Consider the following 12,007-nt stretch of genomic DNA (forward strand, 5'->3'; position numbering starts at 1 on the left):
TTTTTCTACTAACTTTGAGAGTAGCATCTAAATGTGCCATATTCTGCTTTTTAATTTTCTCCAAGTGACCATTTTGAAACTATTTTCATTATTACTTAGTTTTGTTTTTAAGCAGTGCTCAAAATATGTATCTTTGAAATAGTGTTTTTTAGTATCTCTCCTTCCGTTGTGGGCTTCCTCATAGCTCAGTTGGTAAAGAATCCGCCTGCAATGCAGGAGACCTGGTTTGATTCCTGGGTCGGGAAAACCCCCTGGAGAAGGGGTAGGCTACCCATTCCAGTATTCTCGGGCTTCCCTTGTGGCTCAACTGATAAAGAATCTGCCTTCAATGTGGGAGACCTGGGTTTGTTCCCTGGGTTGGGAAGATCCCCTGGAGAAGGGAAAGGCTACCCACTCCGGTATTCTGGTCCGGAGAATTCCATGGACTGCACACTCCATGGGGTCACAAAGAGTTGGACACGACTGAGCAACTTTCACTTTCACTTTCCTTCTGTTCTAGCACTAGATTTTTCACTGTAGGAATACAACCTTCTTTTTTAGAAAATGAAGATACGCTGTTTCATAGAGAGAGAAAAAACTTTACTTGAGAATTTATTTATTTAATTGCTTAAATTTTTTTATTGACTTACTATTTAAAAAAAAAAAAAAACCTCTAACTTTTTTTACAGTTTTTTGTTATTTTTTTCTTGATTCACACTCTGTTTATGTTTGCTGTTATTGTTATTCAGTCGCTAAGTCATGTCTGACTCTGCAGCCCCATGGACTGCAGCACACTAGGCTTCCCTGTCCTTCACTATCTCCCAGAGTTTGCTCAAATTCATATCCATTAAGTCGGTGATGCTATCTAACCATCTCATCCTCTGCTGCCCTCTTCTTTTGCCTTCAATCCTTCCCAGCATCAGGATCTTTTCCAATGAGTCAGTTCTTCACATCAGGTAGCCAAAGTAGTGGAGCTTTATCATCTGTCCTTCCAAGAATATTCAGGGTTTATTTCCTTTAGGATTGATTGATTTGATCTCCTTGCAGTCCAAGGAACTCTCAAGAGTCTTCTCCAGCACCACAGTTCAAAAGCATCATTTCTTTGGCATTCAACCTTCTTTATGGTCCAACTCTCACATCCATACATGACTACTAGAAAAACCATAGCTTTAACTATATGGACCTTTGTCAACAAAGTCACGTCTCTCTGCTTTTTAATATGCTATCTATATTTGTCATAACTTTCCTTCCAAGGAACAAGCATCTTTTAATTTCGTGGCTGCAGTCACTGTCTGTAGTGATTTTGGAGCCCAAGAAAATAAAATCTGTCACTGCCTCCACTTTTTCTGCTTCTATTTGCCATGAAATGATAGGACTGAATGCTATGACCTTAGTTTTTGAATGTTGTATTTTGAGCCAGTTTTTTTTTACTCTCCTCTTTCACCTTCATCAAGAGGCTCTTTAGTTCCTCTTCACTTTTAGCCATTGAAGTGATTATCATATGCATATCTGAGGTTGTTGATATTTCTACTGGCAGTCTTGATTCTAGCTTATGAGTCATCTAGCCCAGCATTTCACATGGTGTACTCTGCATATAAGTTAAATAAGCAGAGTGACAATATACAGCCTTGACATACTCCTTTCCCAATTTGTTTTTTTTTTTTTGTAGTTAATTTATTTTTTATTGGAGGCAAATTATTTTACAATATTATATTGGTTGGTTTTGCCATACATTGACATGAATTCACCCCGGGTTTACATAAGTTCCCCCTCCTGAACCCCCCTCCCACCTCCCTCCTCCCTTTATCCTCCCTCTGGGTCATCCCCGCATGCCAGCCCCGAGCATCCTATAACATGCATTGACCCTGAACTAGTGATTCGTTTCACATATGACAACATATGTGTTTCAATGTCATTCTCCCAAATCATCCCACCCTCACCCTCTCCCATAGAGTCCCAAAGACTGTTCTATACATCTGTGTCTCTTTTGCTGTCTCGTATACAGGGTTATCATTTGCATCTTTCTAAATTCCATATATATGTGTTAGTATACTGTATTGGTGTTTTTCTTTCTGGCTTACTTCACTCTGTATAATAGGCTCCAGTTTCATCCACCTCATTAGAACTGATTCAAATGTATTCTTTTTAATGGCTGAATAATACTCCATTGTGTATATGTACCAAAGCTTTCTTATCCATTCGTCTGCAGATGGACATCTAGGTTGCTTCCATGTCCTGGCTATTATAAACAGTGCTGCAATGAACATTGGAGTACATGTGTCTCTTTCAATTCTGGTTTCCTCGGTGTGTATGCCCAGGAGTGCGATTGCTGGATCATATGGCAGTTCTATTTCCAGTTTTTTGAGGAATCTCCACACTGTTCTCCATAGTGGCTGTACTAGTTTGCATTCCCACCAACAGTGTAAGAGGGTTCCTTTCTCTCCACATCCTCTCCAGCATTATTGCATGTAGACTTTTGGATAGCAGCCATTCTGACTGGTGTGAAATGGTATCTCATTGTGGTTTTGATTTGCATTTCTCTGATTATGAGGGATGTTGAGCATTTTTTCATGTGTTTGTCAGCCATCTTTATGTCTTCTTTGGAGAAATGTCTGTTTAGTTCTTTGGCCCATTTTTTGATTGGGTCATTTATTTTTCTGGAATTGAGCTGCAGGAGCTGCTTGTATAATTTGGAGATTAATCCTTTATCAGTTGCTTCATTTGCTATTATTTTCTCCCATTCTGAAGGCTGTCTTTTCACCTTACTTATAGTTTCCTTTGCTGTGCAGAAGCTTTTGATTTTAATTATGTCCCATTTGTTTATTTTTGCTTTTATTTCCAATATTCTGGGAGGTGGGTCATGGAGGATCCTGCTGTGATTTATGTCGGAGAGTGTTTTGCCTACGTTCTCCTCTAGGAGTTTTATAGTTTCTGGTCTTACATTTAGCTCTCTAATCCATTTTGAGTTTATTTTGGTGTATGGTGTTAGGAAGTGTTTTAGTTTCATTCTTTTACAAGTGGCTGACCAGTTTTCCCAGCACCACTTGTTAAAGAGACTGTCTTTTCTCCATTTTATATTCTTGCCTCCTTTGTCAAAGATGAGGTGACCATAGATGCGTGGATTTATCTCTGGGCTTTCTATTTTGTTCCATTGATCTATATTTCTGTCTTTATGCCAGTACCATACTGTCTTGATGACTGTGGCTTTGTAGTAGAGCCTGAAGTCCGGCAGGTTAATTCCCCCAGTTCCATTTTTCTTCCTCAAGATTGCTTTGGCTATTCGAGGTTTTTTGTATTTCCATACAAATTGTGAGATTATTTGTTATAGTTCTGTGAAAAATATCTTTGGTAGCTTGATAGGGATTGCATTGAATGTATAAATTATTTTGGGTAGTATACTCATTTTTACAATATTTATTCTTCCAATCCATGAACATGGTATATTTCTCCATCTATTAGTGTCCTCTTTGATTGCTTTCAGTAGTGTTTTATAGTTTTCTATGTACAAGTCTTTTGTTTCCTTAGGTAGATATATTCCTAAGTATTTAATTCTTTTCGTTGCAACAGTGAATGGAATAGTTTCCTTAATTTCTCTTTCTATTTTCTCATTATTAGTGTATAGGAATGCAAGGGATTTCTGTGTGTTGATTTTATATCCTGCAACGTTACTGTAATCATTGATTAGCTCTAGTAGTTTTCTGGTAGAGTCTCTAGGGTTTTCTGTGTAGAGGATCATGTCATCAGCAAACAGTGAAAGTTTTACTTCTTCTTTTCCAATTTGGATTCCTTTTATGTCTTTTTCTGCTCTGATTGCTGTAGCCAAAATTTCCAGAACTATGTTGAATAGTAGTGGTGAGAGTGGGCACCCTTGTCTTGTTCCTGACTTTAGGGGAAATGCTTTCAGTTTTTCACCATTGAGGATAATGTTTGCTGTGGGTTTGTCATATATAGCTTTTATTATGTTGAGGTATGTCCCTTCTATTCCCACTTTCTGGAGGGTTTTTATCATAAATGGATGTTGAATTTTGTCGAAGGCTTTCTCTGCATCTATTGAGATAATCATATGATTTTTATTTTTCAGTTTGTTGATGTGGTGTATTACGTTGACTGATTTGCGGATATTGAAGAATCCTTGCATTCCTGGATAAAGCCCACTTGGTCATGATGTATGATCTTCTTAATATGCTTTTGGATTCTGATTGCTAGAATTTTGTTAAGGATTTTTGCATCTATGTTCATCAGTGATATTGGCCTGTAGTTTTCTTTTTTTGTGGGGTCTTTACCAGGTTTTGGGATTAGGGTGATGGTGGCCTCATAGAATGAGTTTGGAAGTTTCCCTTCCTCAGCAATTTTCTGGAAGAGTTTGAGTAGAATAGGTGTTAGCTCTTCTCTAAATTTTTGGTAGAATTCAGCTGTGAAGCCGTCTGGACCTGGGCTTTTGTTTGCTGGGAGATTTTTGATTACAGTTTCAATTTCCGTGCTTGTGATGGGTCTGTTCAGATTTTCTATTTCTTCCTGGTTCAGTTTTGGAAAGTTGTGTTTTTCTAGGAATTTGTCCATTTCTTCCAGGTTATTCATTTTATTGCCATATAATTCCTGATAGTATTCTCTAATAATCCTTTGTATTTCTGTGTTGTCAGTTGTGATCTCTCCATTTTCATTTCTAATTTTATTGATTTGGTTCTTCTCCCTTTGTTTCTTGATAAGTCTGGCTAGTGGTTTGTCAATTTTATTTACCTTCTCAAAGAACCAGCTTTTGGCTTTGTTGATTTTTGCTATAGTCTCTTTTGTTTCTTTTGCATTTATCTCTGCCCTAATTTTTACAATTTCTTTCCTTCTACTGACCCTGGGGTTCTTCATTTCTTCCTTTTCTAGTTGCTTTAGATGTAGAGTTAGGTTATTTAGTTGACTTTTTTCTTGTTTCTTGAGGTGTGCCTGTATTGCTATGAACTTCCCCCTTAGCACTGCTTTTACAGTGTCCCAGAGGTTTTGGGTTGTTGTGTTTTCATTTTCATTCATTTCTATGCATATTTTGATTTCTCTTTTGATTTCTTCTATGATTTGTTCGTTGTTCAGCAGCATGTTGTTCAGCCTCCATATGTTGGCATGTTTAATAGTTTTTCTCCTGTAATTGAGATCTAATTTTACTGCATTGTGGTCAGAAAAGATGCATGGAATGATTTCAACTTTTTTGAATTTACCAAGGCTAGATTTATGGCCCAGGATGTGATCTATCCTGGAAAAGGTTCCATGTGCACTTGAGAAAAAGGTGAAATTCATTGTTTTGGGGTGAAATGTCCTATAGATATCAATTAGGTCTAACTGGTCTATTGTATCATTTAAAGATTGTGTTTCCTTGTTAATTTTCTGTTTAGTTGATCTATCCATAGATGTAAGTGGGGTATTAAAATCTCCCACTATTATTGCATTATTGTTAATTTCCCCTTTCATACTTGTTAGTAATTGTCTTACATATTGCGGTGCTCCTATGTTGGGTGCATAAATATTTATAATTGTTATATCTTCTTCTTGGATTGATCCTTTGATCATTATGTAGTTTCCTTCTTTGTCTCTTTTCACAGCCTTTGTTTTAAAGTCTATTTTATCTGATATGAGTATTGCTACTCCTGCTTTCTTTTGGTCTCTATTTGCATGGAATATCTTTTTCCAGCCCTTCACTTTCAGTCTGTATGTGTCCCTCGTTTTGAGGTGAGTCTCTTGCAGACAACATATATGGGGGTCTTGTTTTTGTATCCATTCAGCCAGCCTTTGTCTTTTGGTTGGGGCATTTAACCCATTTACGTTTAAGGTAATTATTGATAAGTACGATCCCGTAGCCATTTTCTTTATTGCTTTGGGTTCGAGTTTATACACCCTTTCTGTGTTTCCTGTCTAGAAAAGATCCTTTAGCATTTGTTGGAGAGCTGGTTTGGTGATGCTGAATTCTCTCAGCTTTTGCTTGTCTGTAAAGCTTTTGATTTCTCCTTCATATTTGAATGGGATCCTTGCTGGGTACAGTAGTCTGGACTGTAGGTTATTTTCTTTCATCACTTTAAGTATGTCTTGCCATTCCCTCCTGGCCTGAAGAGTTTCTGTTGAAAGATCAGCTGTTATCCTTATGGGAATCCCCTTGTGTGTTATTTGCTGTTTTTCCCTTGCTGCTTTTAATATTTGTTCTTTGTGTTTGATCTTTGTTAATTTGATTAATATGTGTCTAGGAGTATTTCGCCTTGGGTTTATCCTGTTGGGGACTCTCTGGGTTTCTTGGACTTGGGTGATTATTTCTTTCCCTATTTTAGGGAAGTTTTCAACTATTATCTCCTCAAGTATTCTTTCATGGTCTTTCTTTTTGTCTTCTTCTTCTGGGATTCCTATGATTCGAATGTTGGAGCGTTTAACATTGTCCCAGAGGTCTCTAATATTGTTCTCATTTCTTTTAATTTGTTTTTCTTTTTTCCTCTCTGTTTCATTTATTTCTACAATTCTATCTTCTAGCTCGCTTATCCTGTCTTCTGCCTCTGTTATTCTACTGTTTGTTCCCTCCAGAGTGTTTCTGATCTTATCTATTGTATTATTCATTGTATATTGACTCTTTTTTATTTCCTCTAAGTCCTTATTAAACCTTTCTTCCATCTTCTCAATCCTTTTCTCCAGGTTATTTATCTGTAACTCCATTTTGCTTTCAAGATTTTGAATCATTTTCACCACCAAAATTCGAAATTCTTTTTCATGTAGATTCCCTATATCTTCCTCTTTTGTTTGTGTTGGTGGGCATTTATCTTGTTCCTTTACTTGCCTGGGTATTTCTCTGCTTCTTCATCTTGCTTATAATGCTTTGCTTGGGGTGGCCTTTCCCTCTTCTGGCCGTTTGTGGAGTTCTCTTTATTATGTAGTTTCCTTGCTGTGTGTGGGGTTGGACAGGTGACTTGTCAAAGTTCCCTGGTTATGGAAGACTGTGTCGGTGTTCTGGTGGGTGGAGCTGGATTTGTTCTCTCTGGAGTGCAATGAAGTGTCCAGTAATGAGTTATGAGATGTCAGTGGGTTTGGAGTGACTTTGGGCAGCCTGTATATTGAAGCTCAGGGCTAGTTTCCTGTGTTCCTGGAGAATTTGCGTGGTATGTCTTGCTCTGGAACTTGTTGACCCTTGGATTTAGCGTAGGTATGGAGACGTTTGATGAGCTCCTATCGATTAATGTTCCCTGGAGTCAGGACTTCTCTGGTGTTCTCAGGATTCGGGCTTAAGCCTCTTGCCTCTGGTTTTTGGTCTTATTCTTGGAGTAGTCTCTAGACGTCTCTATCTGTCATTTCCAAGGTGGTTCCCTCTGTTTTAGCTTCTGTCTGCTGGTCTCTTCAGTGTCTAATTTCCGCCCTGATACTAGGGAGTGGGTGGACACTTTTTAAGGCTCAGTTGTTCAGTCCTGTTCTGGGAAGGGAGGAACGCTGCAGTCGATTATCTCTGGCGTCTGTGGGGAGTACTCGCAGCGTCTCAGCCACACTGGGTTTGCCCCCGCTCACAGCACGTATGCTGTCCCAGTCTACACTGCACAGGCTCTAGGTTGCTCTGCCGGGAACTGTCCGAGGCCGGCACCGGGTTGTATGCACTTCCCAGGTCTGAGCGGCTCAAGTTCAGGTTCTCAGGTACTCCACAAAGGCGCAGACTTGGTTGGGCCTGCGTTTTGTGCCTTCCCCAGTCCAAGCAGCTCAGGGGACCAGGTATTTGGCGAGCGCGGTCTCTGTGACTTATCGCCTCCCCAGTCCCCGCCACTCAGTTTTCTGGGTGTACAACCGGCGCACCTTCTCAGGGGGATATCAACCGGCCCGAGCCCAAGAAGTCCTGAATAGCAACAAGCCTGCCTGCAGTTTGTATCGGATGCCTTTCTGGGGCCGCGGTTGCCCGCTCCGGCTCTGGCTGCGCTCCCTGCCTGTCTCGGTGGGGAACGGGGGATGGGCCGACCGCAGCCGGCTCGCTCTGCTCAGTCCTTTATTCTGTGAGCAGGGCTGGCCGAGTCATAGGTTAGAGCTTTCCGCCTTTTCGTGGGGAAGCTATCCCACAGTCTGCTTTGCTCTCCCCAGTTCTCTCAAATTGTTCTCGCGGCATTCAAGCCCAGTCCTCTCTCTAAGCAGTTCAGCCGGCTCCTCCCTGCCCAGCGCCCGCTTGCTAATGGCGTATGCAGGCGTCTGCGCTGCTTCTCCACTGGGAGTTACCGTTTGACGGGTAATCTGTGGGTTTTAAAAAAAATCTTTAAAAAAAAAGAGGGTTATGTGGCCCTCTGAGCTTCCAAGGCTCGCCACAGAATCGCCAGTGAGAATGTTTCCTGGTGTTTGGAAACTTCTCTCTTTTTAAAGCCTCCCTTCCCGGGACGGAGCTCCGTCCTTACTTCTTTTGTTTCGCTTTTTATCTTTTATGTTTTTTCCTACCTCCTTTCGAAGACAATGGGCTGCTTTTCTGGGTGCCTGACGTCCTCTGCCAGCATTCAGAAGTTGTTTTGTGGACTTTACTCGCGTTCAAAAGTTCTTTTGATGAATTTGTGGAGGAGAGAGTGGTCTCGCCGTCCTATTCCTCCGCCATCTTGTCTGCTGTCCTCCTTTCCCAATTTGGAACCAACCCATTGTTCCATGTAAGGTTCTAACTGTTGCTTCTTGATCCACAAATAGGTTTCTCAGGAGACAGGTAAGATGGTCTGGTATTCCCATCTCTTTAAGAATTTTCCACAGTTTCTTGTGATCCACACAGTCAAAGGTTTTGGCACAGTCAAGGAAGCAGAGGTGGATGTTCTTCTATAATTCCTTTGCTTTCTCTGTGATCCAATGAATGTTGGCAATTTGATCTCTGATTCCTCTGCCTTTTCTAAACCCGGCTTGTACATCTGGAAGTTCTCGGTTCACATACTGCTGAAACCTAGCTTGAAGGATTTTGAATGTAACCTTACTAGCATGCAAAATGAGCACTATTGTTTATGCTTGCACGGCTAAGTTGCTTCAATTGTGTCCGACTCTTTGCGACCCTATGGACAGTAGCCCATCAGGCTCATCTGTCCTTGGGATTCTTCAGGCAAGAATGCTGGAGTGGGTTGCTGTGCCCTCCTCCAGGAGATGTTTCTGACCCAGGGATTGAACTTTTATCTCTTATGTCTCCTGCATTGGCAGGCGGTCAAATACCCACCAAGGAAAAATTAGACCATATTTGTGTTAGTAAAGCTGCTTTATCTAAAATATTGAAAAAAAAATATACAGAAGCTGTAATTTAGAAGTAGATTAGTAAGATTTATTTTAATTTTTTCAAAGTTTAAGTGAGGTTATTTCTAGGTTATAACACCATCCTCATTTTTTTAGGGTATCAAAAAAAATCAACCTTCAAAAAAAAGAAAATTGAACATGAAGAGACTCTGCCCACTGTGATTGCTACAACTAGAAAACCTATCTATAAAGGTAAAAGTAATGGTATGTTACTTAACTAGGCCTCTGTTAAATGGGGACTTTGGTTGTTTCCAAACACTGTTTATAACAGTGTTGCAACAAACGTCATTGGATGTAATAGATATTTCATAATCCTGTCTTGCCTCCATCAGCTCAGAGTTAAGTCTTTCACCTAAAAGGAATTGTCACTATTTCTTTCCTGATGCTGATTTCTTTTGGTTCCTTTCTTTTGCAGCTCAGACATTCACTTCTTATTTAAAACTGACTGATTTTTTGAAGAACCATAGATATATTAAGCATATACATTTTATGTATTCCAAAAAATAATATTCTAGTGAACTTAAACTTTTTGATTCCTGTATAAATGCTTCTCAAAGTGTGGTCCCTGGACTAGCAGCCTGGGCATTAACTAGGAACTTATTTAGAAATGCAAATCTTTGGACCTCACTCCAGACCTACTGAAATAAAAGCTGTGGGGTTCAAGTCCCTTAATTTGTTTAACAAGGTCTCTGGGTGTTCTGATGCAGGGTAAAATTGGAGAACCATTTCTATAGAAACATAGGTAGATTTATGTATTCCTTTTCCATTTCCATTGTTAATTTCATATACAATATTCTATTTTTCATGATGTCACATATAATAAAAATTATATCAAGTACAATGAAATTAAATAGAACTATTTTTTTAATCACACAACAATTTTCCTTTAAAGTGCCATATACCACTGCCTGAAAATCTCCACCCCACCCATACTTTTGAAAATAAATTAATTCTGGGCAAAATAAATAACGTGAGCAAACTCATGGAGACAGCAATGAAATTGCAGGAGTGGAAGACTTATGAAAACAACATTGCCTTGAGTGAATGGTGTTTATTGAACAATACTGAGAAAGACCCTGAATTAATAGGATAGGCCCAGATCATGGAGGACCTTGATCGGCAGCAGGTGAGTTTTAGTGAATTTTCTTTTTTCTAATTTTGGAAAAGTTACAGTTGTCCTTTAAATATCAAATAATGAAAACATTCCCCTAATTTGAAATAGTCATGTTTGAACACTGCACAACCAACTTCAAAAAAGAGAGGAAGTAAAAGTAAATGTCTGTGGCTCAGCTTGTTAAGAATCCGCCTGCAATGCAGGACACCTGGGTTTGATTCCTGGATTGGGAAGATCCCCTGGAGAAGGGAAAGGCTACCCACTCCAGTGTTCTGGCCTAAAGAATTCCATGGACTGTATAGTCCATGGGGTCGCAGAGTCAGACATGACTGAGCAACTTTGACTTTCATGGTAATAACCTAATTGATATGTGTTGTAGTATATTCTGTGGAATTTGTAATGGCACAAAATACAAGTGATAGAATTTTTAAAATGTGCTTCTTGCCAACAAAAGTTAATAACATTGTTAACAGCAATCTTACTATAATAATGCGTAATATTATACATATTGCATATAATATTACAAGTAATAATCAATGTTATTAGCAACTTGAATAATAATTAAGATAGTATTTTTAACCACTTTTTTACTGTGCCCTGTAAAGCATAAATATTATTGGATGAAATAACCTTAAATCCAATCTGGATTATTACTGACATAGGTATTTAAACTTCTATATAATCCTTTTGTGCCTTAAATGTTACTGTATTTCTCCAGCAAGAATTTGAACAATGAGTAGTGTTGACCTAAGTATTTTGGAGTTCTGTTTTATATCAGCATTTAATAAGGAAATTGGATTTCTACAAAAACAATATAAAGTGGAATAAAATTAATGAAATAGTGGCTATCTTCTATAACTCCTCACTATAAAGATACTATTTATATTTTATACTGTAGTAAAAAATGTACAACTTATATGGCAAGAAGAAATCATGAACTGAGCCTAAAATATCAATCAAGAGAAGATAAATGGAGTAATTCTTCACTAATTACTGATTATTCTCTGAAACTGAGAAAGATCCAAGAGGTAACATAGAAATTATGTGTATTAATAATTTTTGTGAAGGTTTTAAAGAGAATATATGCAGCAATGAATAGGAGAATTGTTGCAAGCTGCCAAAAATTGCAATGTGAGCAATGCAAAATTATTTTTCCAATGTAAGTTCAGCATAGCATCCTGCCCCCATGAGTGGTGATTGCTGGACCCAGTCTAGCCTCTCAGTTTGCTTCTGTGGACTATCCAGATAACAGTGAATATAATTTATTCATTAATTATGTGATCATTTGATTAGTTGAGCTGATATATGTGCTAAATCAGTGCTTTTCAAGCTTGTCTACAAAATAGGATTCACCTAAGGTGCTTCAAAAGCTACTAATTCTCCGCCTCAGGTGCAGACTAATTAAACCAGATTCTCCATAGGTGATTATACTGTGCAGCCAGAGCTGAGAACTGTGATGCTTACTATTTGATGATGTAAGGGAAATCAATGAATACCTCAGTCCATACACGAATGGTTGTGGCTGTTTTGTTTTTAATCTGGATCTTGTAGCTACTGCAAAAGGGGTGCCCAATGAATAGACTCAGTCTGTATTGGATCCACGTAAATTTTCCTTCTCCCAAACCATGTTGTTCATGGCCGTTGTTCATGGTAATTATGACTTGACCTCCACAGTGC

General features: G+C 38.9%; 1 protein-coding gene across 1 annotated transcript in view; it reads left to right on the forward strand.

Moving 5' to 3' along the window:
- Positions 1-11,450, forward strand: part of CCDC7 (coiled-coil domain containing 7) — a 279,639-nt gene extending 268,189 nt beyond the window's left edge. Inside the window, exons 40-42 of the mRNA XM_088844150.1 lie at positions 9,313-9,408; positions 10,109-10,342; positions 11,229-11,450. Of these exons, the coding sequence (XP_088700276.1) occupies positions 9,313-9,408; positions 10,109-10,128 (116 nt within the window). The 3' untranslated portion in view covers positions 10,129-10,342; positions 11,229-11,450. The remainder of the gene's footprint in view (positions 1-9,312; positions 9,409-10,108; positions 10,343-11,228) is intronic.
- The last annotated feature ends 557 nt before the right edge of the window (positions 11,451-12,007 follow it).

Source organism: Moschus berezovskii, chromosome 15, assembly GCF_049115385.1.
Source record: "Moschus berezovskii isolate FMDL1 chromosome 15, NW_MosBer_1.0, whole genome shotgun sequence".
In the NCBI taxonomy this organism is placed as follows: Eukaryota; Metazoa; Chordata; class Mammalia; order Artiodactyla; family Moschidae; genus Moschus; species Moschus berezovskii.